This window comes from Pelophylax lessonae, assembly GCF_965119305.1.
Source record: "Pelophylax lessonae genome assembly, chromosome: 11".
In the NCBI taxonomy this organism is placed as follows: Eukaryota; Metazoa; Chordata; class Amphibia; order Anura; family Ranidae; genus Pelophylax; species Pelophylax lessonae.
The window spans coordinates 71,836,008-71,859,318 of record NC_138778.1 but is presented as its reverse complement, the minus strand read 5'-3'; the positions used below and the strand labels follow the sequence as shown (position 1 = coordinate 71,859,318).

Here is a 23,311-nt window from a genome sequence, read left to right as displayed (position 1 = left end):
TTTTTAACCACAATAATTTGCGCACGTGAACAGATAAAAGAGCCAAACGTGAAACTTGCTGTATAGGGTTTTTAAGAGCATCCACTGCGACGCACAAGGCGCAAGATAAATCCGGCAATTCTTCAGCAGATTACCCCGGAGCAGGAATACTGGTTTGAACCAGTCCTTTAACCACTTCCCCCAAATGGACGTACCTGTATGTCCTTTGGGTTCACTGGTAATATCCAGGATGTTGATTGGCAAACTGGACTCCTCCCGAGTCCAAACACCCTGGGCCAACTTTGTGCCCAATGCACCTGCCCATCCGGACAAGCTGGTGTCTGTGGAGATCACCGTCCAGTACAGGGGAAGAAAAAAATTTCCCTGCTGAAGTGCAGGAGACCAAAGCCACCACAGCAAGGCACTCCTCGTACTCCGGTTCAAATGGATCAGATTGTCCAAGGACCGAGGATTCTTGTCCCATTTGGCCAGAATCTCCCTCTGCAGTGGTCTGGCGTAAAACTGAGCAAACTGAACCGCCTCGAAGGTGGAGACCATCAAACCCAACACTGGCATGCAAGTCCTGAGAGATGACCGGCGGTTGGACAACAGGAGCTGAATAGCATGCTGCAATTTTTGCAGTTTTGGCTCCAGAAGAGACACCCAAACCGTGGCTAAATCCAAAGTCAGACCCAGGCAATCAAATCTGTTGGATGATTTCTGAAAATTTAGCGTCCAGCCGAACTCTTGTAGAGTTTGCACAGTGATGTCCAAATCGTCTTGTAGGACAGATCGAGACTCTGCTCGCAGAAGGAGATCGTCCAGGTACCCCAGTACCGCAACCCCCCCCCACCGTCTGAACAAGGCAAGTGAAGTGGCCAACACTTTAGTGAACATCTGAGGGGCTGAAGCAAGACCAAAGAGTAACGCCACAAATTGATAGTGTGAAGCAAAGAAAACGCTGATGCCTGACAGATTGGGATATGAAGGTAAGTGTCCTTGAAAGACAGAGGCCAGAAAATCCCCTTGATGAAGGGAAGCCACTACGGTGCGAATGACAAACAGGTGGGTATTGGTGCAAGACAGATTAATAATTATCAGGCAGTCTGTGGTAAATAAATTAGAAGGGGGGAATGGAAAGGGCAAGAAAGTTTCCAATGGGGAATCTGTACACTGACGGCTGCTGGTGGTGAAGAGAGAAGCGGCTCTGTCATCAAAAAAAGAGAACCACAAGCTCCAATCTAAGTGTAGTAATAAGACACTTTTGTGCAGGATAAAAACAAAAATAAAAGCTTACTCACAAGAGTAGCGCAAATTGAGCGTGGGATAATGTTAATCAAATGGTCCTGAGCATCAGGCTTCAAGGGGTCCCTCTGGTAGCAGACACAGCTATGCTTAGGAATGGAGGTCTCCTGTGTGCTGGCAGGAGGCTTCCCTGGTCCATAGGCTGCTGAGGCTCCTTTCTTCCGAGGGACGTGACATCACTTCCTGGATGCCGAGCTGCAGACTAATGGCACAAATGGACTCCAATCTGAATTTCTGAACCTGCACAAAACGGTTCAGGGCCTTAAGATCCACAATTGGACCTTATCCTCCTTCCTGGGAACAGTAAATAGGTTTGAAAATGGAAAATGTTTGGAACTGGTACAATGACCCCCTGTGAGAGCAAGTCCTGCACCGCCCCAAGAAGGCCCTGCAGACGATCCGGGGACAGGTGCAGGTTGGAAGGAAAGTACCTTATAGGGGGCAAAGACCGAAACTCGATCTTGTAACCGTACCGGATCAACTTGTGGACCCATTTGTCTTACATGAAAGAAGTCCACGGGTCCGGAAAGAAGCAAAGATGTCCCTCCACCCCATGTACGGGTGAGGGCGCCCCTTCAGGCAGAGGAGGATTTGTCTGCGGGACCTGCTTTTGACTTACCAACCCAGTGTCTCTTGGAACCTCCCGAGAAGGCACGGGAAGGGGTTTGAACCCTTATTCTGCGCCCCCCGTGGTGTGAAAGGACCACTTGTGGGCTGAGAAGACAGGACCACGTTTGCAGCGAGGCTCTCTGCTTTTATTGACCTGCGGAAGCAGGGTGCTCTTACCTCCTGTGAGACCTTTAACGATCTCTTCCATCGAAGCTCCGGACAGACGATTCCCCCACGAAGGGAAGATCCGTCAGCACCTTTTTGGAAGCCTGGTCTGCAGACCAGCATTTCAGCCAAATCATGCGGCAAAGGGTCACCGCAGTCAGACGTCCTTCAGGCTAACGCGTCTAGAGTAGGGTGACTAGACGTCCCGGTTACAGTCCCCGGAATGAGGACATGGTCCCCGGACGGTGTCTGTCCCCACTTTTCAGACCTGGGGGGGGGGGGGGGGGCAGTTTCCTAGTGGGCGGGGGTTCCGTCAGTCTCACAGTGTAAGACACACTCCTTCTCTGCATCTGTCAGCGTGATCCCGCCCTGTGACATGTCCTTGCCCTCTCTCTCAGCATCTTGCCGCTCTCCTTATACCTACACAAACATGGCCACCGAGCTCCCATGCATTCAGCTATGGGAAAATGGCGGGGGCGCGCTGCTCACTGGACCCTAGGAACCTGTCGGGTACCTCATCCAGCAAGGGGGCCTAGCTAGGGACCCACTACCAGGGCAATATGGCACATAGTAATAGCAAATTGAGCTGCCGCAGTGCGCTCCCATCCCCTCTCCAGCCAAAGCTCCCACACACCGCACACCCATCAGTACCACCACCTCAGCCAGGGGGGCTATGGGGACTAGTGGGGGGTAGCTAGCACAGGTGACCCCACAAATGAGGGGGTGCCATTAGGGTAGGCAGGGCACAGGAGGGACTGACTGGGGAGGGGCCGACACTGCTCACCATACCTTTGGACCAGGCCAGGCGCCACTTCAGGCAGACCCCCTCCCCATCTTGGAATGGGGGTGTTGCAGGGCCAGATATTCGCTGCGACTCAGTCGTGTGCGTCCTCGCGAGGTGTTTCACTCACCGGCCAGCCCCTATCCTGTAGGGCTATGTTGTTGCCGACCTAGAGCAGAGCTGCGGTCTGCACATGCTCGCTGGCCAGACTGGGGAAACCATAAGTATCTAGGATATCCAGTGTGTCACCCAGTCCGACAGTTGATCGTAGTTCTCACTGGAACAGACTTGATTGAAGGAAAAACAAAAAACAAAAAGGAAAAAAGTTCTGCTTAAAAAAAGGAAAAAAGTTCCGCTTAAAAAAGGAAAAATGCTAGGACCAAAGATCCCAGCAAGGAGCTAGGTCCTTACTCCTGACTAGGCAGAAAAAAATGGAGATTCTATAGCAGAAAGTGGGAGTATACCCTCTGGGACTACCCCAGGGGCGTAGTCAAGCTTTTTAAACTCTTTTCCGCCTAGTGTCCTACTCCTAAGGACAGCAGCATAACCCAACGGCCAATTAAGATATGAAGCTGTGTCCGTCAATGAACGAAAGAGAAAAGGAGATTTTTACATGTAGGCGCGACGTGTCAGAATAGGCTTGAGAAGGTGGTTAAAGATTGCAAAATTCCTATAGCTGCCACAGCTGGTTGCGTTGCAGACCCGGCAATAGCAAATGAAGCCCTTTGTAAAGATTTTACCCTTTTATCCACTGGATCCTTAAAAACCTGGGCATTGTCTACAGGACAGGTTCAAATTCTATTCACTGAAGAAATAGCAGCATCAACCGTTGGTATATGCTATTTCCTTGTAAATCCACAGGTTTTAAAAGAAAACTGTTTGGGAGGAACAAAAACCCTATCAGGGTGATCCCAATCAGCAAACACTATCTGCTCCAATAGTGGGTGCAAAGGGAAGGCTTGAGCGACGGCTGCAACAAACCTAAGGAGAAGGAAGCTTCAGAAACCTCTAATGTAGGTAACAAACTCAAACCAGACCATCTCTATAAGAGACTGGATCAACAATCTCTGGGACTGAGACAGTGAAAATACCTCCTCAGACACTGACTCTTCAGAAGAGGAATCCTCAGCCTGACTTTCCCTCAGGTCATTTAAAGCCACTTCTTCCACATTCCCTGCCCATTCCTGCTCCAATACAGGGGGTTCAGGAGAGGGAGATCTTTCACGCTTTTTTTCCCCCCTTGGGAAATAGAGGCAATCATGCTGGCTATTTTACCTTCCAGACCAGCTAAAGCTGATGCCAAATCGTCCTTTGTGAGGCAGAAGCAATAGAAGTAGCTACAATGCTTGATAAACGTAATGGCTCAGATTGGCCAGTCGCCTCTGGCCTTTCAGGGGAAGGTAACAGCGGAAACACGACTAGGATCCTCCACTCCGGATAACTGAGCTCCTTCCAACTGTTCTCTTCCCCCCCCCCACTCCTTTTTCAGGAAGACATTGCCCCAGACAAAAAAAAAAAAAGTGTACAAACCTGTGCACTCAGTCCCAAATGCTAAACTGTAATCCAGCTATAGCAGCCATCACAGCTCAGCTTACAACCCAGTGCCAGTCGATGCCTGTGTCCATACACCATAGTGACTCGCATGCCCAGCAGTAGTCTGCTCTGTGTCCCATCCAGCTGCCTCACAGGAGCCCAGGTGCAGAGAACACCTCCTAAACCCCTTCCTGCCCGTCATATAGCAAAATGACGGCCGTAAAGTGGTTAAGTTATCCTGACTGGGCGTCATATGACGTCCAGCAGGAGAAGCCGCGGGGGCGTGCAGAGCGGCGATCGGGGGTGCGGTGTGTCACTGACACAATGCATCTCCGATCCCAGTAAAGAGCCTATGAAGTAGGCTCTTTACTATGTGACCAGCTGTGTCCAATCACAGCTGGTCCCATAGTAAATAGGAATTGCCGTTGATCGGCTTTCCTCAGTTTGGCGGCTCTCCTGACGGGGGGGGGGGGTTACTGTGCTGGTAATCAGAGCATTGATTACCAGTGCAGACCCTTGGGGGATTCCCGTGGCCACCAGGGATACCCACCCATCGTCACCAGGGATACCAATCAGTGCTCAGGGAGAGTGTCAGTGCCCTCCGATCAGTGCTGCCTATAATTGCCATCTATCAGTGCAGCCCACCTGTGCCCATCATCGCTGCCCACCAGTTTTGCATATCAGTGCCACCCCATCAGTGCAGGAAAAAACGTATTTATTTACAATCGTTTATAAAAATGTTTTTTTTTTTTCAAACTTTGCGTTTTTTTTTTTTTATTTGTTTAGCAAAAAAGAAAAAAACCTTGCGGTGCTCAAATACCACCAAAGAAGCTATTTGTGGGGAAAAAAATGACAAATTTGGTTTAGGTACAGTGTTGCATGACCGTGCAATTGTCCTTCAAAATGCAACTGAGCTAAAAGCTGAAAATTGGCCTGGGCAGGAAGGGGGTGAAAGTGTCCTGTATTGAAGTGGTTAAATAACATTGCTTACGTGTGCGCGCCCTGGCCGTTGCGGCCGCATATACAGAGGAGAGATGCCGCCAAAGACACAAGGCATAAGACTATGTGTGCAGGCTGGTAGCCTGAGCCCCGCCAGCCTCCGGGCTTCACAGAGCGGCCAGAAACCTCAAGTATGTGAGGAATGAGAGGATGTCAGGAATACATAACACAACCTGGACATTTGACACCACTGCCTTCTAGTGGGGAAAACAAATCAAGGCATCCTGGTTACTAGCTACTGGTTAATAGTGCACAAATGTGTTGTAAAGGTCACTGGGACCTAATAAACTTACTAATCCCACCGCAGGACTCTGCTTATAGCAAGAATCCAACCTTCATGCATCACTGCGGGTCCCGTCTCTTATGGAGCTTCAAGGACTGGGTTCCCCCTGCAAACTTGGGGTCCACTCTCTTGGACCTGCAGCACCCCTTGCCGGAATACATATGGAATCTTTCTTTACCAAGGGTCCGGTATTAAGGGTCAGGGCCCAAAGGGTCGCATTACAGGCAACACCTCACCGTTTCAATCTACCAAGGCTTCGGTACCAACCATTTTAGCCTTCCGTCATCCGGACAGATCCGATCGCATAGTCCTTTGAATCCTGGCAGGACTACTACCGGGACCATATTGTAAGCATAGATCATGAAGAACTTAACCACCATGACCATCTCCTTTAAGACACTGGCGAAAAAAAAACTAAGGCCCTTCCTGTATGGGAGGGGTTATATAGAGGGGGGACTTCCTCTCTTTTGTTTTGCCAGTGTTCATTTACCAATAGATGGTGTATAACCTAGATAGTAATAATGGCTGCTCTGAGACCCATGATGTACATTCAAATGGAAATCAGAGACTACTTTAGGAAGGAATGATGGACATGGGCGAAGAACCACCTTATCTTCGTGGACCACCAAATAAGGGGTATGACCATATAATGCCGCCAGTTCTGACACCCTGCAAGCAGAGGTGATAGCCATGAAAAAGTTCACCTTCTAGGACAGCGTAAGCAGGGGAATCTCCCGAATATTTTCAAAGGGAGGTTTCTGGAGAACTGAAAGCACCAAGTTCAGATCCAGGGTGGTAAAGGAGACTGTACCGGTGTAGTCAGATGTCAAATCACTTGAATAAAAAGGTACGCACCAGGGAATGGGTGGCCAGGGGTCGTTGAAAGTAGACTGTCAAGGCCAACACCTGGCCCTTGATGGTATTTACCGAAAGAGGGTGAACACCAATCGACTCACATCACAAAATGTACGCTTTCCACATACAATGGTAGATCTTCTTAGAGGTAGACTTCCTAGCTTTCAGCAGCATCGGAATCACCTACCCAGGCAAACCTCTATCCTTCAGCACCTGGCTTTCAACAACCAAGCCGTCAAAGCCAGTGACTGTAAAGCAGGATGGAAGATTGGCCCTTGGTACAGCAGATCCTTCCTGAGAGGCAGTCTCCAAGGGACATCGGCGACCAGCCACACCAGGTCACCATTACCAAGACTGGCGAGGCCAGTCCGGGGCCACTACAATGACAAATACCGTCTGCCTCGATTCTGCACAAGAAGGCAGAAGCTTGAGAGAAGGGCAAGCACAGATCAGACCATACTGGCCCCACGGGGCCACCAGAGCACCTATGGCGTCCGCCAGAGGATCCTGTGACCGTGCCACAAATCCCTTAACTTATCTGTTGAGCCAGGACTGCAACAGATCCACCTCAGGGGTGCGCCACTGGAGACCTATCTGATGAAACACGTCCGGGTGAAGGGACCTCTCCCCTTGGTCCAATGACTGCTGTCCGAGAATCCTCCAGACAGTTTTCCATTTACTGGAATGTATACGGCAGAGAGGGCCTGAACGAAGCGGTCTGCCCACCGTAGAATGACAGCTACCTCCAGAGCTGCCAATACACTTCCTGTTCCGCCCTGGTGATTGACAAAAGACACCCCCGTGGCACTGTCCGACTGAATCCGCACTGGAAGCCCCCAGAGACTATCCGTCCAGTGATACAGGCACAGCCTGTTTACCCGGAGCTCCAGGACATTTATCGGTAGTCTGGACTTTTCCTGTGTCCAAACACCCTGAGCAGAGCTCTGGCCCAGGACACCCCCCCCAACCAGACAGACTGGCATCCATGATGACCACTGTCCAATACAAGGGGAGAAACAATTTTCCTTGTCAAAGAGCCGGAGGGCGAAGCCACCAGACCAGAGACCCTTTGGTTTCCAGGCTTAGCCAAATCTGATGGTCCAGAGGCTTCGGACACTTGTCCCATTCGACCAAGATCTCCCTTTACAGGGATCTTGTATAGAACTGTGCAAATGGAACCGCCTCGAAGGTGCACGATTAAGGAGATATTCGCCCTGCATGCAGCCGCTGACACCAGCGGCGCATGGGCTCTGAAGGTCCGGCACCGGCTCCTTGCCGAAAAGTGAACCTCCATGCCCGGGATTGGCGTCATCGCAGCTCTGGCCACTCACAGCGCCAGAGCCATCAAACTCGGAGGAGACGCCGAGGGACGGTGTCAGCTGCCTCAGCAGTGCCTGGGCGACCGTGTCGGGGCTTCGTTCTAAGGTATTTCATAATGAGCTAGTATGCGATGCATACTAGCTCATTATGCCTTTGTCCTGCAGGGTTTGATTTTTGAGGATACAACCGCTTTAATGTTTGATACAGACAGACAGTACCTGAGGAGGGGAGTCCAGGAGGAAGAGGTCTGGCTTGTAACTGATTGTTACAGGTAAACTGTGCATGAGCAGTAACAGAATATTTATAGGATTGAGGTGGTAAGACTTGCTAGCTACTACTGGGAAGAAACAAGGGGATTTAGGAGCTCTGTCATCTCTGTGTTTGGTAGTACCTTGGTACCTATAGTTACAAACTGCAGCAAAACGCTGGATCTATAATTGGCTATAAGAGACATTGTAGGTCAGTCTGAGTACCCACCTTGTAAAGGTTATGTGACAAACACAAACAAAAGGCCCACACAGACCATGGTAGTCATGTGGCAATAACTATGTGTAAAGTGGGGCAACCTATAGCAGCCAAGTTTTAGCTTTTTTTCACTAGTGTTTCCTGAGATCTCATTAGCTGCTATGGGTCAATGATTTTAATATCTTCTTAAAGTGTACAACTATTTACATAACATTACCCAAAATGGTAGCAGGATTTAAAAATAAGCACAAAGAGCCTACGTGATCTTTTAGATTTCTTTCTTTCTGAGCATGTCTGGGACTTCAGCAATGCAAATCTGAAGCTTGAACCTGAGGTCACCCTCTGGCCTTCTTCCTCATGCACCTGGCCATTGCTCATGAAGCCACACATCCTATTTAGGGGTAAGTAGTGACGTACAGGTAGTACTTCACCATTTGTCCCTAGTGAGTGGACCAGAGCTTGACGTTCGAGATTTAGAGGTTTCACTCAGGAAGGAATCTAAACCTTTGCACAGGCACTTGCGGTGCTTCCGTTTCAGTTTAAAAACGTTCATATAAGCACAGCCAGCCCATAGGTGTCAGTCTCACTGAATTCAACAGGGAATGTACCGACAACCCACCATGCACAGAAAAAAAAAAAAAAAGATGGTCAACTGAACATCACAGGAACATCCTTCACAGCATGGTTTTATAAGTAATTTTAAACAAATAAAGTGGTTCTAAAGGCAAAGCATGTTTTTCCCTTAATCACTTGCTGCCAAATCAGGTACCTGGTATGTCATTTGACTTAAAGTGGTTGTACCGGGACAATGCAGCTGCAGGCATCACTCCAGTACTGTTTTTTTTAGCGCCGACGGTCAGTTCTCTTGTAATAAAACTGAATTTTAAAAACCGCTGCACAAATACCGTGACCTAAAAAAACTGCAAAACCAACCAATTTATTCTCTAGGACTTCTGCTTTAAAAGAAATATATGTTTGGGGGCTATAAGCAGTTTTCTAGCAAACTAAAGAAAAAAAAAAGGATTTTCACATAGAAACAAAGTGCCAGAAAATGCCTGGTCTTCAAGTGGCTAATACAATCCATTAATGCAAAAAATGCCTCTTTCACAGGCAGCAGCAGGAGTCAGGCAATTTAGGGAGTAGAAACGGGGGGTGTAGCAGAGCTATGGAGCAAGCCTACAGGTGCGCCGCCACCACCACCAGAGGAGCAGGCAAAAACAAATTAAATAAAATTTTACAACCACTAACACACCATATTAAAAATTCCATGAGATTTTTCAAACTGTGAAGGGAAAACATAGGCCTAATTGTATACAGTGTTCAACTAGACTTAACTGAGTGTACAATTACCTGCATCCAACACAAATAAACTCAAGAGCTTTGCTACGTGGAATTCTCAGTACCAGATTCCATTTTGGGAACATGTCGTGCCTCCTTTAAACAAAGGTAAATTTCCTCCTGTGGATCATAGTAATAAAACTTGCGCAGGTATGAGATGAGAGGCCTGGAAAAGTGAAAGGAGAATTATGAATCATTAGTGGAACAGTTCTATGCCACTGCAATATGTCCTAAGAGTATGCCAAATGACAAAATGGAAAAGGCAAGGACAGGCATCAGAAGTGAATATGTGTTAGGAGCACTAAAAGCACACTTTAAAGTACACATTAAGCACCCATTCTACCTATACATGTTACACAAGGGTAAGTTTGGCCCAGGCAAAATAAAAAATAACACCCCTGTACTTCATCAAGTGAAAATCCGATGCTTGTCCTTTGCTTACCATTCAGAAGTGAAGGTACAGACCTCAACCTAAAGCAAAAGTGTGCACAAACCATGGTAAGTGCTAAAAGGTAAAAAACCTCTATGTATCAGCCCCTCCAGCCAACATCCCCCCCCCCCAATACTTTGCTGGATTGAGAGGGAGCTCAGCTATGTGCTACGCTTACACTCCCTCCTCATAGGCTGAGAAAGCAGTGGGAGCCATGGGCCACAGCTGCTGTCAATCACAGCCAGTGAGCCAATAAGAAGAGAGAGGAGGCAAGGCTCTGTCTAAATCAGCGGTTCTCAAACTGGGGGTCGCCAAAGACCATTGAAAAACACATATTTCCGATGGTCTTAGGCAGGGAACGCACCGCGGCACCAGCGCCTGGAAAAAAAAAAAAGTCTGCGGCCGGCCCGACAGGTACACTGCCCATGTGCCTCCGCCACTCTGGAAAGCCCGTACACGCTTGGCTATTCTCAGGCAGACAGCGCATGAGTGGTGACGTGTTGGCGCCGGTGCTGCGGCCCCTGCACCTCTGGCACCCTGCACCTTGCCCGCCCGTGGCCCCTGCACCTCCAGCACCCTGCCCGCGGCCCCTGCATCACCCGCACCATGCCCACAGCCCCTGCATCAATTTGAAACAATGAAAATACATCCTGCATATCAGATATTTACATTACAATTTATAACAGTAGCAAAATGACAGTTATAAAGTAGCAACGAAAAAAAATTCTTGGTTGGGGGCCACCACAATATGAGGAACTGTATTAAAGGGTTGCGGCATTAGGAAGGTTGAGAACCACTGGTCTAAATGGACATGCAGAGCAGCAGATTGGGAGCATGCCTGCTTGGGTGTCCCCATGAAGAGCTGCTTACTCTGGGGGCACTCAAACGGAGGAAAGGGCCAGCAGCACCAGCAGGGGATCCAAGAAGTAGGAGGACCGGGGCTGCTCTGTGCAAGATCAGGCAAGTATGAAAATAAAAAATAAATTCTGCCTTTTAATATCCCTTTAAGATATTCTGAACAAGTAGTAAAAACACTTTAAAACTCTGTATTTGCAAGATTTGGAGAAATGAAACTTCAAATGTAACAGAGGCTTTGAAATCACAGCTCCTTTCTGTTATACTTTCTTTGGAGAACAGAATCTTGGCAGCCTTCGCAGAACGGGGATGTTCACTTGACTGGTTTGTCCTATGCATAACAAATATGTCAAAGAAGCTCATGTACCAAATTTTGGCACTGAGCCAAGCACGTTTGGTGACATTTTCTCATGACGGACAACAATGCATTGTTTTGGGAGCCATTAGGTAGAAATATGGTCAGAAACGTTCGTATTTAAAAGATGATCACGTGTGAATGCAGCCTAAAGAATAGTACACACGCAACGAATTTCCGCCGACCGGTCGTCCATCTTTTGTCCAGAGTGGTGTTTTGTTGGTTGGAATGTGCCTAGACTGCACACGAATTTTCCCGCACGACAAAATTCTACTTCAGAAGTGATGTCATGTGTTGGTTTGCTTTCTTTGTGTTCTTTCTTCTCTGAGCATGCCCAGTCTTGCTCATAAGATTTTTCCCTGTCGAAATCTGTACTGACTGCACGAAAATCGGACGTGTTTTGACGGAGGACAAAAATTTTATATCCTGCACACCAGATTTTTTTCGGCCGAAAAGTCGGAGTCGGTTGTCGGAAGCATCATACTAACAAGCCGAAAATCGGCAGATCGGTTGTCGGACGAAAATTCCCGTCCGAATTTCGACTCGTGTGTACGGGCCTTAAGGGACACTGGTTGAAGTATTCAGGTAATTTAGGTTAAATTATAGTTTTGCAGTGCCATCATAAGAGCCTTATAGGCCTCTGGGCAATGCAGTGCCCTGAGGCCCCGCCTACACAATCACCCACCAGAATAAAAATTATCGATAAGTCGATATTTATTGGTACCTCCAACAAAATCAGTGTTTAAACATTAACACAACGTTTGGACAATATAACATGAGTTTGAAACACAAAGGATGTACAAAGCAGGTATAGGATGGCACAGACAGAGGATGTGCATGGCAGGTATAGGACGGCACAGACAGAGGATGTACATGGCAAGTATAGGATGGCAGACAGAGGATGTACATGGCAAGTATAGGATGGCAGGTATAGGATGGCACACAGAGGATATACATGGCAGGTATAGGATGGGACAGACAGAGGATGTACATGGCAGGTATAGGATGGCACAGACAGAGGATGTACATGGCAGGTATAGGATGGCACAGACAGAGGATGTACATGGCAGGTATAGGATGGCACAGACAGAGGATGTACATGGCAGGTATAGGATGGCACAGACAGAGGATGTACATGGTAGGTATAGGATGGCACAGACAGAGGATGTACATGGCAGGTATAGGATGGCACAGACAGAGGATGTACATGGCAGGTATAGGATGGCACACAGAGGATGTACATGGCAGGTATAGGATGGCACACAGAGAATGGAGAGAGAGAGAGAAAAAAATCAAGCAGCCTGTAGCAGTCTAATTACCTTCCACAGTGGCCGCACAGCACATGAAGGGAGGAGGTGGGTGGAGCCAATCTAGGCGCCGAGGAGGATCCTCTTCCTGTTGTGCATGCTGGGTCCCCTCTCCTCAGGACATCACTGGTTGCTAGATGCCAGTCGGCCAGCCTTCCTAGCAACCAGTACAGCGCAGACTCAGAGCCACACCAAAGCAGCCGGCGCCCGCTCCCGGTGGACAAACTGGTCTTGGGGCGGGGGGCCTAGACCACCAGGTAAACTAATCTGGCCGGGGGGGGGGGGGGGGGGACAGATCATTGCCACCCTGTGTGTGGGGCCCCTTGGCAAGTGGGGCCCCTGGGCGTGCCCATTCGGAAAGACGGCCCTGTAGTTTTGTAGGAAGCAATAGTAGAAGTTGGTCATAAGAACAGGGGGAGGGACCAGTGTTCCTTTTTGTTCTCTGAGAAACAGATTTTTACAGTAGAAAAAAAAAAGTTATTTTTGTACTTATGGTAAAATCCATTTCTCTGAGTTTGACGGACACAGCACTCCATAACTCATAAATAGTGGGTTGAATTGCCTCCTCCAGGAGTAGGACTAGGCAGAACAAAAACACCTGGCTAAGCCCATGGGCCATCCTAAGCTGGTATATTATAACCCCTGTCTCTAACCCAGGTAATCAGTTTAGTAGCAATCAGTATTAGAAGTATCAGAACTCCATAGAGGGATGGGTGCTGTGTCCGTCAAACTCGGAGAAATGGATTTTTACAGCAATTAAGAAAATCACATTTTTCGCTCATCGACAGACACTGCGCTCCATAAATCATGACTAGTGGAACGTCCAAAAGCAGTGCCAAAAGGAAAATGAGGGGTGGGGAAAATAACCCAAGGTTAACATAAGAGCCCTTAAATAAGACACAAGAGCCTTAACTGTGTCACAGGAGCCTTGTCTGAAAAATAAAGGATTAAAGAAAAAGCACCCCTCAAGAGGGAACAGCCCCTCCTGAACAGCGGGCCTGCAAAACTTTGCGGCCAAAAAAAAGCATCTGCAGATGCTAAAATATCTACCTTATAGAATTTTGTAAAGGTATGGCATGGACGACCAAGTGGCCGCCTTGCAAACTTGCGATATTGAAGCCTGATGATGGAAGACTCAAGAAGCACTCAGCGCCCAAATAGAATACGCCGTGACAGGGAAAGGTGGAACCTGACATTTAACGGAATAGGCCAGAGTCACAGTCTGAGCCATCTGGAGATGGCAGCTAAAGAAGCTGCCAGCTCTTTTTTTGGTCCGTCCGTAACCACAAAAAGCGAGTCTGACCTCTGAAAAGACTCAATAACTGCCAGATACACCCGAATCGCATGAACCACATCTAAGGTATGCAAGTCAAATACCTTGGAATGAGCCGGCTTGTGACACAAGGAAGGCAACACATTTTCATTCAAATGGAAGTCAGAGACAACTTTGGACAGGACTAAGAGTTGGCGCTCAGTAACCAGGCTGTCAGTTGAAAGAATTCTGGATTCTGACATAGAACTGGTCCCTGAGACAGTAGGTCTGGGGAAATCAGGAGTTTCCAAGGGCAAGCTATTGACATGGCTTTCAGCATGGCAAACCAAGGTCTCTTGGGCCACCAAGGGGCAATCAGGATCAATTTCAGGTTCTGAGATTGGCTCAACTTCTGTAGGACTCTGGAGATTAGCATCAGAGGAGGGAAGGCATAGGCTAGCTCGAACTGCCACGGCTGGGCTAGAGCATCCAGGCCCGTCATCCATTTGGACCGTGAGAGGGTGAAGAAACTTCCCACCTTTTTGTTCTGAACAGTGGCAAATAGGTCTATATCTAGCTGTCCGAACCTTTCTACTAGTGAGAAGAAGATATTAGGATTTAGTTCCCATTATTCTTCTTTTACAAGGTGGCGACTGAGGAAGTCTGCCTGCAAATTGTTCTCTCCCTTGATGTGAATGGCCAAGACAATTATTCTCCCTTCGGCCCAATTTAGGATACTTTGTGTAAGGGCAAGGAGTGGGCTTGACCTGGTCCCTACTTGTCGATTCAGATAGGCCACCGTTGTGGTGTTGTCTGATAGAATCAGGACTTCTCTGTTCAGGATGAACTTTTGGAAGGCTTTTAAAGGGTTTCCCTACTGCCTCCAACTCTCTGAAGTTGGATGAGGCCTGTGCTGTTCTTTTGCTCCAGACTCCCTGAGACTGAGCTCCTAATTGGCTCCCCAACCCTTGGTGCTTGCATCTGTGGTAATCCGTATGGGATTCCATTGACCCCAAGGTCTGCCTTCTCCCAGGTTGTTTGGATTTGTCCACCATACCAAGGACGACTGTACTTGTGTGGTGAGATTGACCCTTTCTTTTAGAGATTCTGTCTTTCTGTCCCAAGAGGACAGATGGAAGAAGAGACGCTCTCTTGCGTGAAGTTGTGCCCACACAACTGCTGGGATGCTGGCTGACATAAGTCCTAGAACTCTTAAGATTTCTCTCCTGGAACAGGTTTGCGCATTCTTTAAGGCTAGCACTGCAGAAACTATCTTTTCCCTTTTTTCTTTGGGTAAAAATAGTCTGAGACACTGAATCCACCTGGAAACCCAGAAAGGTTTGCCTTTGGGTTGGGACCAGGGATGACTTCTCCAGGTTTATGAGCCACCCTAACTTCTGTAGGAACCCCATAACCTGTTGTGTCCCTGTTTACTTGAGCTGCTGATTTGCCAAAAATCAGCAGATCGTCCAAGTAAGGGATGATGTCTATCCCCTGCGTGTGTAGGTGGGCTACCACCTCTGCTAGAACTTTTGTGAAGATTCTTGGACTGGCTGCTAGTCCAAAGGGTAATGCTCTGAACTGCCAATGAGTTGTCTCTTCTTTTGTCCATATCGCAAACCTCAGGAAGGCCTGATGTTCCTTGTGAATGGGAATATGCAGGTATGCATCTCTGAGGTCTAAAGTAGTCATGAAAACGTATTTCAGTAAGTTCTTTCTCACTGAGTAGATGGTTTCCATTGTAAACCTCCTGTAACGTAGAAACTTGTTGAGGTTTTTCAAGTTTATTATAAGGCTTTATTTTCCCGAGGGTTTTGGAACCATAAAACACATGGGAGTAAAACCCCTGGAAGATTTGATCTTTTGGGACCGGAATTATCATCAACTGTTCTGCCAGTTCCTGAATCCCTAGCAGAAGGGCTTCTTTTTTCTGAATGTCCTTGGGAAGCTGTGTAAGGGTTACTGTCATAGGGGGTATCAATGCAAATTGTAGTCGGTATCCTTTTATGAGGGAATAAATATATGGGGAGACTGCAATTTCTTTCCAACTGGATAGAAATTGGTTCAGTCTGCCCCCTACTCTGACTTTGACGTCATTTATTATCCCTTGCGCCAGAAGAGGAAGAGAAAAGCAAGCTGTTTCTCTATCTTCCCTTCCGAAAATTCCAATTATTTGCAGGTTCTCTTTTGTTCCTTTGTCTTTGGTGACGGGGGCCACGAAAAAAACTTCGTTACCCTCTTTTTTGGGTTTTGCAGGAAATGTTTTCCCCTTTTCTGAGGATCGGGTCAGTACATCATCTAACCCAGAGCCAAACAAAAGGGATCCTTCAAAAGGTAACCCACAAAGATTTGTTTTAGAAGTGACATCACCTTCCCATTCCTTTAGCCAGATGGCTCTCCTGGCAGAATTTAGGAGAGCCCCTGATTTAGCCGAGGCTATAACTGATTCTACCGCAGCATCCGCTAAATAGGCCACAGCTTTTCCTATTACTGAAAGTGAATCCTGAATGTCTAAGGTTTTGGTTTGAGACAAGTTTTTACTCAGTCTTTCAACCCAACAGAAGGCATTTCTTGCCACACAAGAAGCAGCCAAGGCTGGGGCCATAGCAGATGCATTGGCAACACAGGACTTCCCTAGTAGGGACTCTGCTTTACGGTTTATGACATCCTTGATGCTACCTGCATCTACAAAAGGAGAGGTCTGTCCTTTTTGTTACCTGTGCCAAAGGGGCATCTAATTTAGGCTTTTTAAGAAATTTCCATATTTCTTCCTCCTTAAAAGGAAATCTCCTTTTCCAGGATCCGGCTTTGTTTAACCCGTTTTCAGGTAGTTGCCATTGTTGAAGGATTAAATCCTTAAGGGAATGGTGTATAGGTATAACTCTAGAAGGGCTTTTGCCAAGACCCCTGTAGAATTTATCCTGAGCTGAGGTTTCCTTAGGTAGATCAGGTATCTCCTCTGAGGTATAGATAGCTTGAAGGAGTCCCTGCATGTTTTCTAGACCCAACAAACTTCTTGATGGGTCTACCACCTCAGGAACATCTGAGTCCCAGTCCTTCACCTTCCGAGCAGGTTTGGGAATCTGAGCGGCTCTCCTGTGGTGACAACCCAGCTTCCTCCCTAACTTGTGCTGAGGAAAGACCTTGGGAGGATGGAATGCGACCTGAGGATTCTATCCTGGGTAAAGAGCTCTCTTGAGAAGAAATCCCTTCCAATTTAGAGAGTCCTTTAGGATCTGCAAAACTTGCAGAACCTACAGTTTTAACAGTAGTCAGCATTTCTTCTAATAATTCTTTGATTAACCCTGAAGTTTCTCTCCCTGCTAACTTGTAGATACATTTGTAGCAGAAAGGTTTGGTGTGGGAACTGGATAGCCTATCCCCGCAATTACCGCACTCCTTAGAAGCAACAGGGCCTACTAGTGCTGGGGTAGTAGTAGTAGAGGTTTCTTGTGAACCGCTCAGGGACTCTGGAAGACCGGATACAAAAACAAAAGTATCACTCTTCCCAAAACATTAAATGTAAAACAACCATAGAAAGGACACTACACGTCCGACTAAGGTCAGGGAAATGGGAAAATTTAGTCCAGGCATATTTAAAGTCTGTACCAGCAGACTTGAAAGCACAACCCAAATCAAGGATAAATGGATTTTTGTAAAATCTTACCGTAAAATCCTTTTCTCTTAGCTCATTGACAGACGTAGTCCTCGGTGATACAGCACCTTCGGGTTATGTTGCCTCCACAGGAGTAGGACTAGACAGGAAATGAAAAATGCTCTGGCCACACCCCAGGGGCAGTCCCCGAGGGTATATCCTCTCTCTCTCCGCCACAGCAAATCAGTTATGTCACAAAAGCAGTGCTTAGAGAATTTAACCCAACCCAACTCAAAAACAGAGGGGCGGGTACTACGTCTGTCAATGAGCTAAGAGAAAAGGATTTTACGGTAAGATTTTACAAAAATCCATTTTTCTCTATCGCTCATTGACAGACGTAGTCCTCGGTGATACAGCACCTTCGGGAAGTCCCAGAGCAGTATCACAAATGAGGGGTGGGAAAATGGAAATCAAATCCAAATCTAGAAGGCCCAACCGGTGCCAACTAGAAGTTTACAATGCTCATCCTTAATGATGAGACTCAACAAAAAAATTTTCAAACAGAAAAAAACCCTCGAGGTAGACCACCGGTCTCCTCAAATTGCGGCCTGCAAAACCTTGCGGCCAAATGAGGCATCCGCCGATGCCATCACATCAATTTTATAAAATTTTGTAAAGGTATGTACCGACGACCAGGTGGCCGCCTTACATACCTGGACCACTGACGCCTGATGGCGATAGGCCCAGGAAGTACTGAGCGCTCGAGTGAAGTGCGCCCTAACAGGGAACGGAGGATTCCGACCCTTAATAGAATAAGCCTGTACCACCGTCTGACTGATCCATGTAGATATGGTCGCGGCAGACACAGGCAACCCCCTTCAAGGGCTATCCGTGATCACAAAAAGTGAGTCCGTCTTACGAAAACCACTTTAGGAAGGAAGGATGGATTTGGAAGAAGAACCACCTTATCCCTATGAACCACCAGATCTGGGGAACGACAGGATAATGTGACCAGTTCTGACACCCTGCGTACAGAAGTAATGGCCACCAAGAAGGCCACCTTCTGGGAATGTAAGCAAGGGAATCTCCCTAATATCTTCAAAGAGAAGTTTCTGAAGAACCGACCACACTAAATGAAGATACCAGGCGGTAAGGGTGCGCACACTGGCGGAGCCAGATGTCGCACCCCCTGGATGAAATTCCGCACCAAGGAATGATTAGCCAAAGGTTTCTTGAAAGAAGATTGCTAACGCCGAAAACCTGACCCTTGATCGTGCTCAAGGATAGTTTCTGCTCAACCCCTTGTTGCAGACAGACCAAAATTCGGGTCACCGAATAGGTCTGTGGGGGAAATCCAATAGATTCACACCATGCAATAAGACTTCCATGTGCTGGAAGTCGCTTTCCTTGCTTTAACTGGAGGTAGGAATAACTGAAGCTGACACTCCCTTGTCCTTCAGTACCTGGGTCTCAATGGCCAGGCCATTAAGCCAGCGACTGTAAAGCAAGATGGAAGATCGGTCCCTGAGACCGCAAATCCTCCCTGAGAGGAAGTCTCCAAGGAGCGTCTGCGACTAGCCTCGCCAAGTCGGCGTACCAGGCTCGACGAGGTCAATCCGGAATTTCCAGAATAACTGGAATTCCCTCCACCTCTATCCTGCGAAGAAGTTCCCGCAGCAACTTGAGAGGATGGAAGGCATGCCGTAGCTGATACTGCCCCCACGGGGCGATCAGCGTTTCTGCTGCGTCCGCTAGAGGATCGTGGCGCGAGCTACAAACCTCCGCACCTTCCTGTTAGGCCAAGGTGCCAACAGATCCACATCCGGGATGTCCCAATGAAGGGACAGCTAGGGAAAAACCTCTGGATGAAGAGGCCATATACGATTGGATCCGAATCGGGCTGCTCTAGAGCTGCTCGATCCAGTAAATCAGACAAAATCTGATCGCTCTCAGTTCCGATACCCTTATTGGTAATCTGGATACTATCGGAAGAAATTACTTCCCCTGGTTGAGCATCGGAGACTTCCTGGTCCGCTCGCTCAACCGGATCCGATTGTCCAGGGAATCGGAATTCTGATTCCATTAAAAAAGAATCTCCTTCAGGAGAATTCGGGTATGAGACTGGGTATACGGTACTGCCTCTAAGAAGGCCACCATCAGTCCCAGTCAATTGACGGACAGCAACATCCGAATCGTTGACTGAACCTTCTGGAGTTTCCCAGCAAGGAGAAACTCTCTTGCCCAGGATGTATCCAACCTTAGGCCCAGATAGTTCAGTCTCCTGGTGGGAACCAGGGATGATCTTTGGGAAAGCGAAAAAACACTGATGTCCTGCGATGATGGGGATATAAAGATAGGCATCCTATATGTCTATGGACGCCAGGAAATCTCTTTGATGCAGGGAGGCCAACACTGTACGGATGGACTCTATTTCTTCCCAAGTCCAGATTTGGACGCACCTTGCCCTCTTTCCTGGGCATTGTGAATAGGTTCGAATAGAACCCCTGAAACCGTTCAATGTTAGAAGGGAAGAATCGCACCGGTGGAAGTGATCGAAACTCGATCCTGTGTCCTCCAGAAACCGGTGAAGACATCCCCCCCCCCCCACCCCAGAGATGGGTAGGGGCGCATAGGGGCGCATCAGGCTATATTCTTCAGGCTTGGCTGAGCCGGACTCTTTGTTTACCCGACCAGCGCCCTTTGAAACCCCTCTAAAGGGGCTTTGGAGGGTTTCGCCTTATCGCCCGCCCTCGCGGAACGAACAACTCTATATGAGCAGAAAAAGGAAGGTCCTCGTTAGTTACGAGGTCTTTTTATCTTAACAGTCTGTGGCAAGACAGCAGGTGGTACAGTCTATCCTATAAAGAGGAATTCCTCAAACGGATAGCACCTAGCCATGCGTTTGGAAATAACAGGGGTTCGTTTCAAAACGACCCCATTTGGGTAAAGGAAAATCCTTCGCCCTTTTGGTAGGCTAACAAGTACCAAAAAGGAATCTCAGTCTCAGCTACCTCTGCCGGTGTAACCTCAAGACTAAAGGTTTCCCGGACGGACACAACTAGTGCATCCACCACTCTTGTGCTATGGCGGAGGCAGAAACGTGCTCCTCACTGCTGAGGAGATATTACCTGAGACAACAGCCCCCTAAGAGGGACCTGCAACTGCATTGACCAGTTCCGAATCCGTATCTGAAGTATCTGATAAAACAATAGGGGTAGGCGGGGGTCGCTACTTGACCCCCGTCCCTGACAGGCCACCTCCACCCGGGATACCAAAGACTCCAAAACTGCCGATAATGCATTAAAAACAAGTGGGGTACTGGAGGGTCCTGCGGCCACCTTGAGGGGATCAGGTGGGGATACCTATGCGGCAGGGTCAATGATTATACAAGACACTTGCCAGCGACAAAAAATGACAAAGTAAAAAAAAAAAAAAAAACTTTTTTTTTTTTTTTTTTTTTTTGTGTCCCCCAGTTGCAACAGCGCCCCTCAGTGTTACCTGCCTTTTTGGACCCCACAGAGAGAGAGACAGACCCCAAGGCTCATCCCTGATGCACAGAAGTTTTCATCAGCTTGCTCAGTGCTTGTCTTGTTACAGACAGGAAGTCTTTGGCCCTATTTCCTGGGTAAAAGAGGCGGCTCCGCCCCTTAACACACCTGCCGGCTCCTCCCCCTGGCTCCATGAGGTGTTTGAGTCACCTCAAACATGGCCGCCCCCATGCTGGAGACACGAGGCTACACCAAAATGGCGGCCTCGTGCGATCTACCAGACAATGGCGGCGGCCTGCACAGAATAGCGGCATGTCTGCAGAAGGATCTCGGCCTCCCAACCCTTCACCCTCATGGTGGTCAACGTGGTCGGAGGTACCGGACCCTAGCGGGCCGTATGCGGTCCGTGGCCGTCGGGAGGCATCTGCTTAGCTGGAGGAATGATCTGGAATGCAGTATACATGTATAGACATCGCCCTGTGGCTACTGACAGGTAGGATACCTTATACTATCACAGTAAAGTTCTAGTACTGCCACTGACTACAATCATTTACACATTTTCAATTAGATTGTCAGCTCCCAAACCAAGCCTCCTGGCTTCTTGTACACAAAAATCACACTCAATTAGGGGGATCTGTGACATGTTGTAGGATAGAGGGGAACCCATCCTTACCATTACAGAGAGGGGCCCGCGTTCACCACAAGACCCGTCAGGGGGAAAGGGGGAACATACTACTCACCATACCGGAACCAGGCGGGCGCCAACTCCTGACAGTACTCCTCTCCACCGAGGTAGGAGGGCTGTCGATCAATACAGGCGCCGTGACTCATGGTCTTTGGCGTTTCAGCGAGACGTTTAACTCGCAGGGTCAGTCCCCGTCCAGTGGGACTATGTCGCGGCCGACCCAGCGCGGAGCTATGGCCTGCACGCGCTCGTAGGCTGAACTGGGGTGACCACTGGATCTCAACATCCCGCCCGTCGCCCAGTTCAGCTTTCTTGCTTGAAGATCTCACAGGAACACTGGAGAAAAAAAGCTGTCTTAAAAAATTATTTTCTAAGAAAAAAATCCTGCCAGGACCGAAGATCCCAGCAAGGTATCTAGGTCCTTACTCCTGACTAGACAGAAAAAAACTGATTTGCTGTGGCGGAGAGAGAGAGAGGATATACCCTCGGGGACTGCCCCTGGGGTGTGGCCAGAGCATTTTTCATTTCCTGTCTAGTCCTACTCCTGTGGAGGCAACATAACCCGAAGGTGCTGTATCACCGAGGACTACGTCTGTCAATGAGCGATAGAGAAAAGTCTTTTTTCACTTACCTGGTTCCAACCTGTGTTTTGCTACCGACACCTGGACCAGCCTTCTCCTCCTTCTTCCCCGGAGGATGAGTTGTGGAGGGCTTCATTTCCCCAGCAGCTGTCCGAGCTCCGATAGCCTGGGAGTCTGCATCACCGCTAAGAAGTGGTTCCGGCGTCTCCTCCACACTCTTCCGCATGACTGTGCACGTCTGACGTTGCACCGGAAGTTCCGGTCTGAAGGCGAGGCTTGAACCACCCGTCCGGCGGGAAATTCAAAAACCTTCAGTGGAGGAGAGCTGCTGGCACCGGAGACAAGACCTGGACGGACACCACAGTTGACCGGCGGCTTGTATGCCTGGGTGCGACCTGTGAGAAGTCTGAGGAGGCAGCAGGTAGAGCTCAGCCTTCACCTCCTTTGCAGGAGAGGCAGTTTGCTGAACCTGGCCCACAGGGGTACCTTTCGACTCCCAGAGTCTGCAGGTCAGTGAACATAACAAAGGTTTAGTTGTAGGAAGAAACAATCTAAACTGAGGGGCAGAGGGAAGGGTGGGGCCTTTTAACAAACGTTAATTGATTGTGTTTCCTGTGGGGAGGAGCCTATCATCTCTCACGTTGGGCCGTCCTGAAAGGCGGGGAGAGAAATAAACATTTTCCGGATCTCCTTGACGCTCACCAATGAAGTTCAAGGGCCGGAAACCAGCGAAGATGTCCCCCCACCCCAATAATGGGAGAGGGCAAACCTTCATGCTGAAGGAGGTCTGTCTGCTGGACCGGGGAAGCTAACTCTAGGCTTACTGACCAAAGTAGCTGGAACCTCCCGGGGAAGAATTAAAAGATTAATTTCCCTTATTCACCGTCCAGAAGCACAAAATAATTTATGGGCTGAGAAGGAGGGCCCCTGTCTTCGGCGAGGCTTCTTCATTTTCCCTGACAGGAAGGTACCCCCCCCCGTGATGTCCTTAATGATTTCATCCAGGGTAGCCCTAAACAAGCGATCGCCTTTAAAGGGCAGATCAATGAGAGCTTTCTTAGAGGCTTGGTCTGCAGACCAATTCTTAAGCCACAGCATGCGCCTAATAAAGACTAAGGGAAAATGGCCACC

The 23,311-nt window shown here is 48.4% G+C and overlaps 1 protein-coding gene across 1 annotated transcript in view; it reads right to left on the bottom strand.

Moving 5' to 3' along the window:
* Window positions 1-23,311, bottom strand: part of SOCS7 (suppressor of cytokine signaling 7) — a 99,480-nt gene that overhangs the window by 19,630 nt on the left and 56,539 nt on the right. Inside the window, exon 9 of the mRNA XM_082272330.1 lies at window positions 9,645-9,798. Within this exon, the coding sequence (XP_082128456.1) occupies window positions 9,678-9,798 (121 nt within the window). The 3' untranslated portion in view covers window positions 9,645-9,677. The remainder of the gene's footprint in view (window positions 1-9,644; window positions 9,799-23,311) is intronic.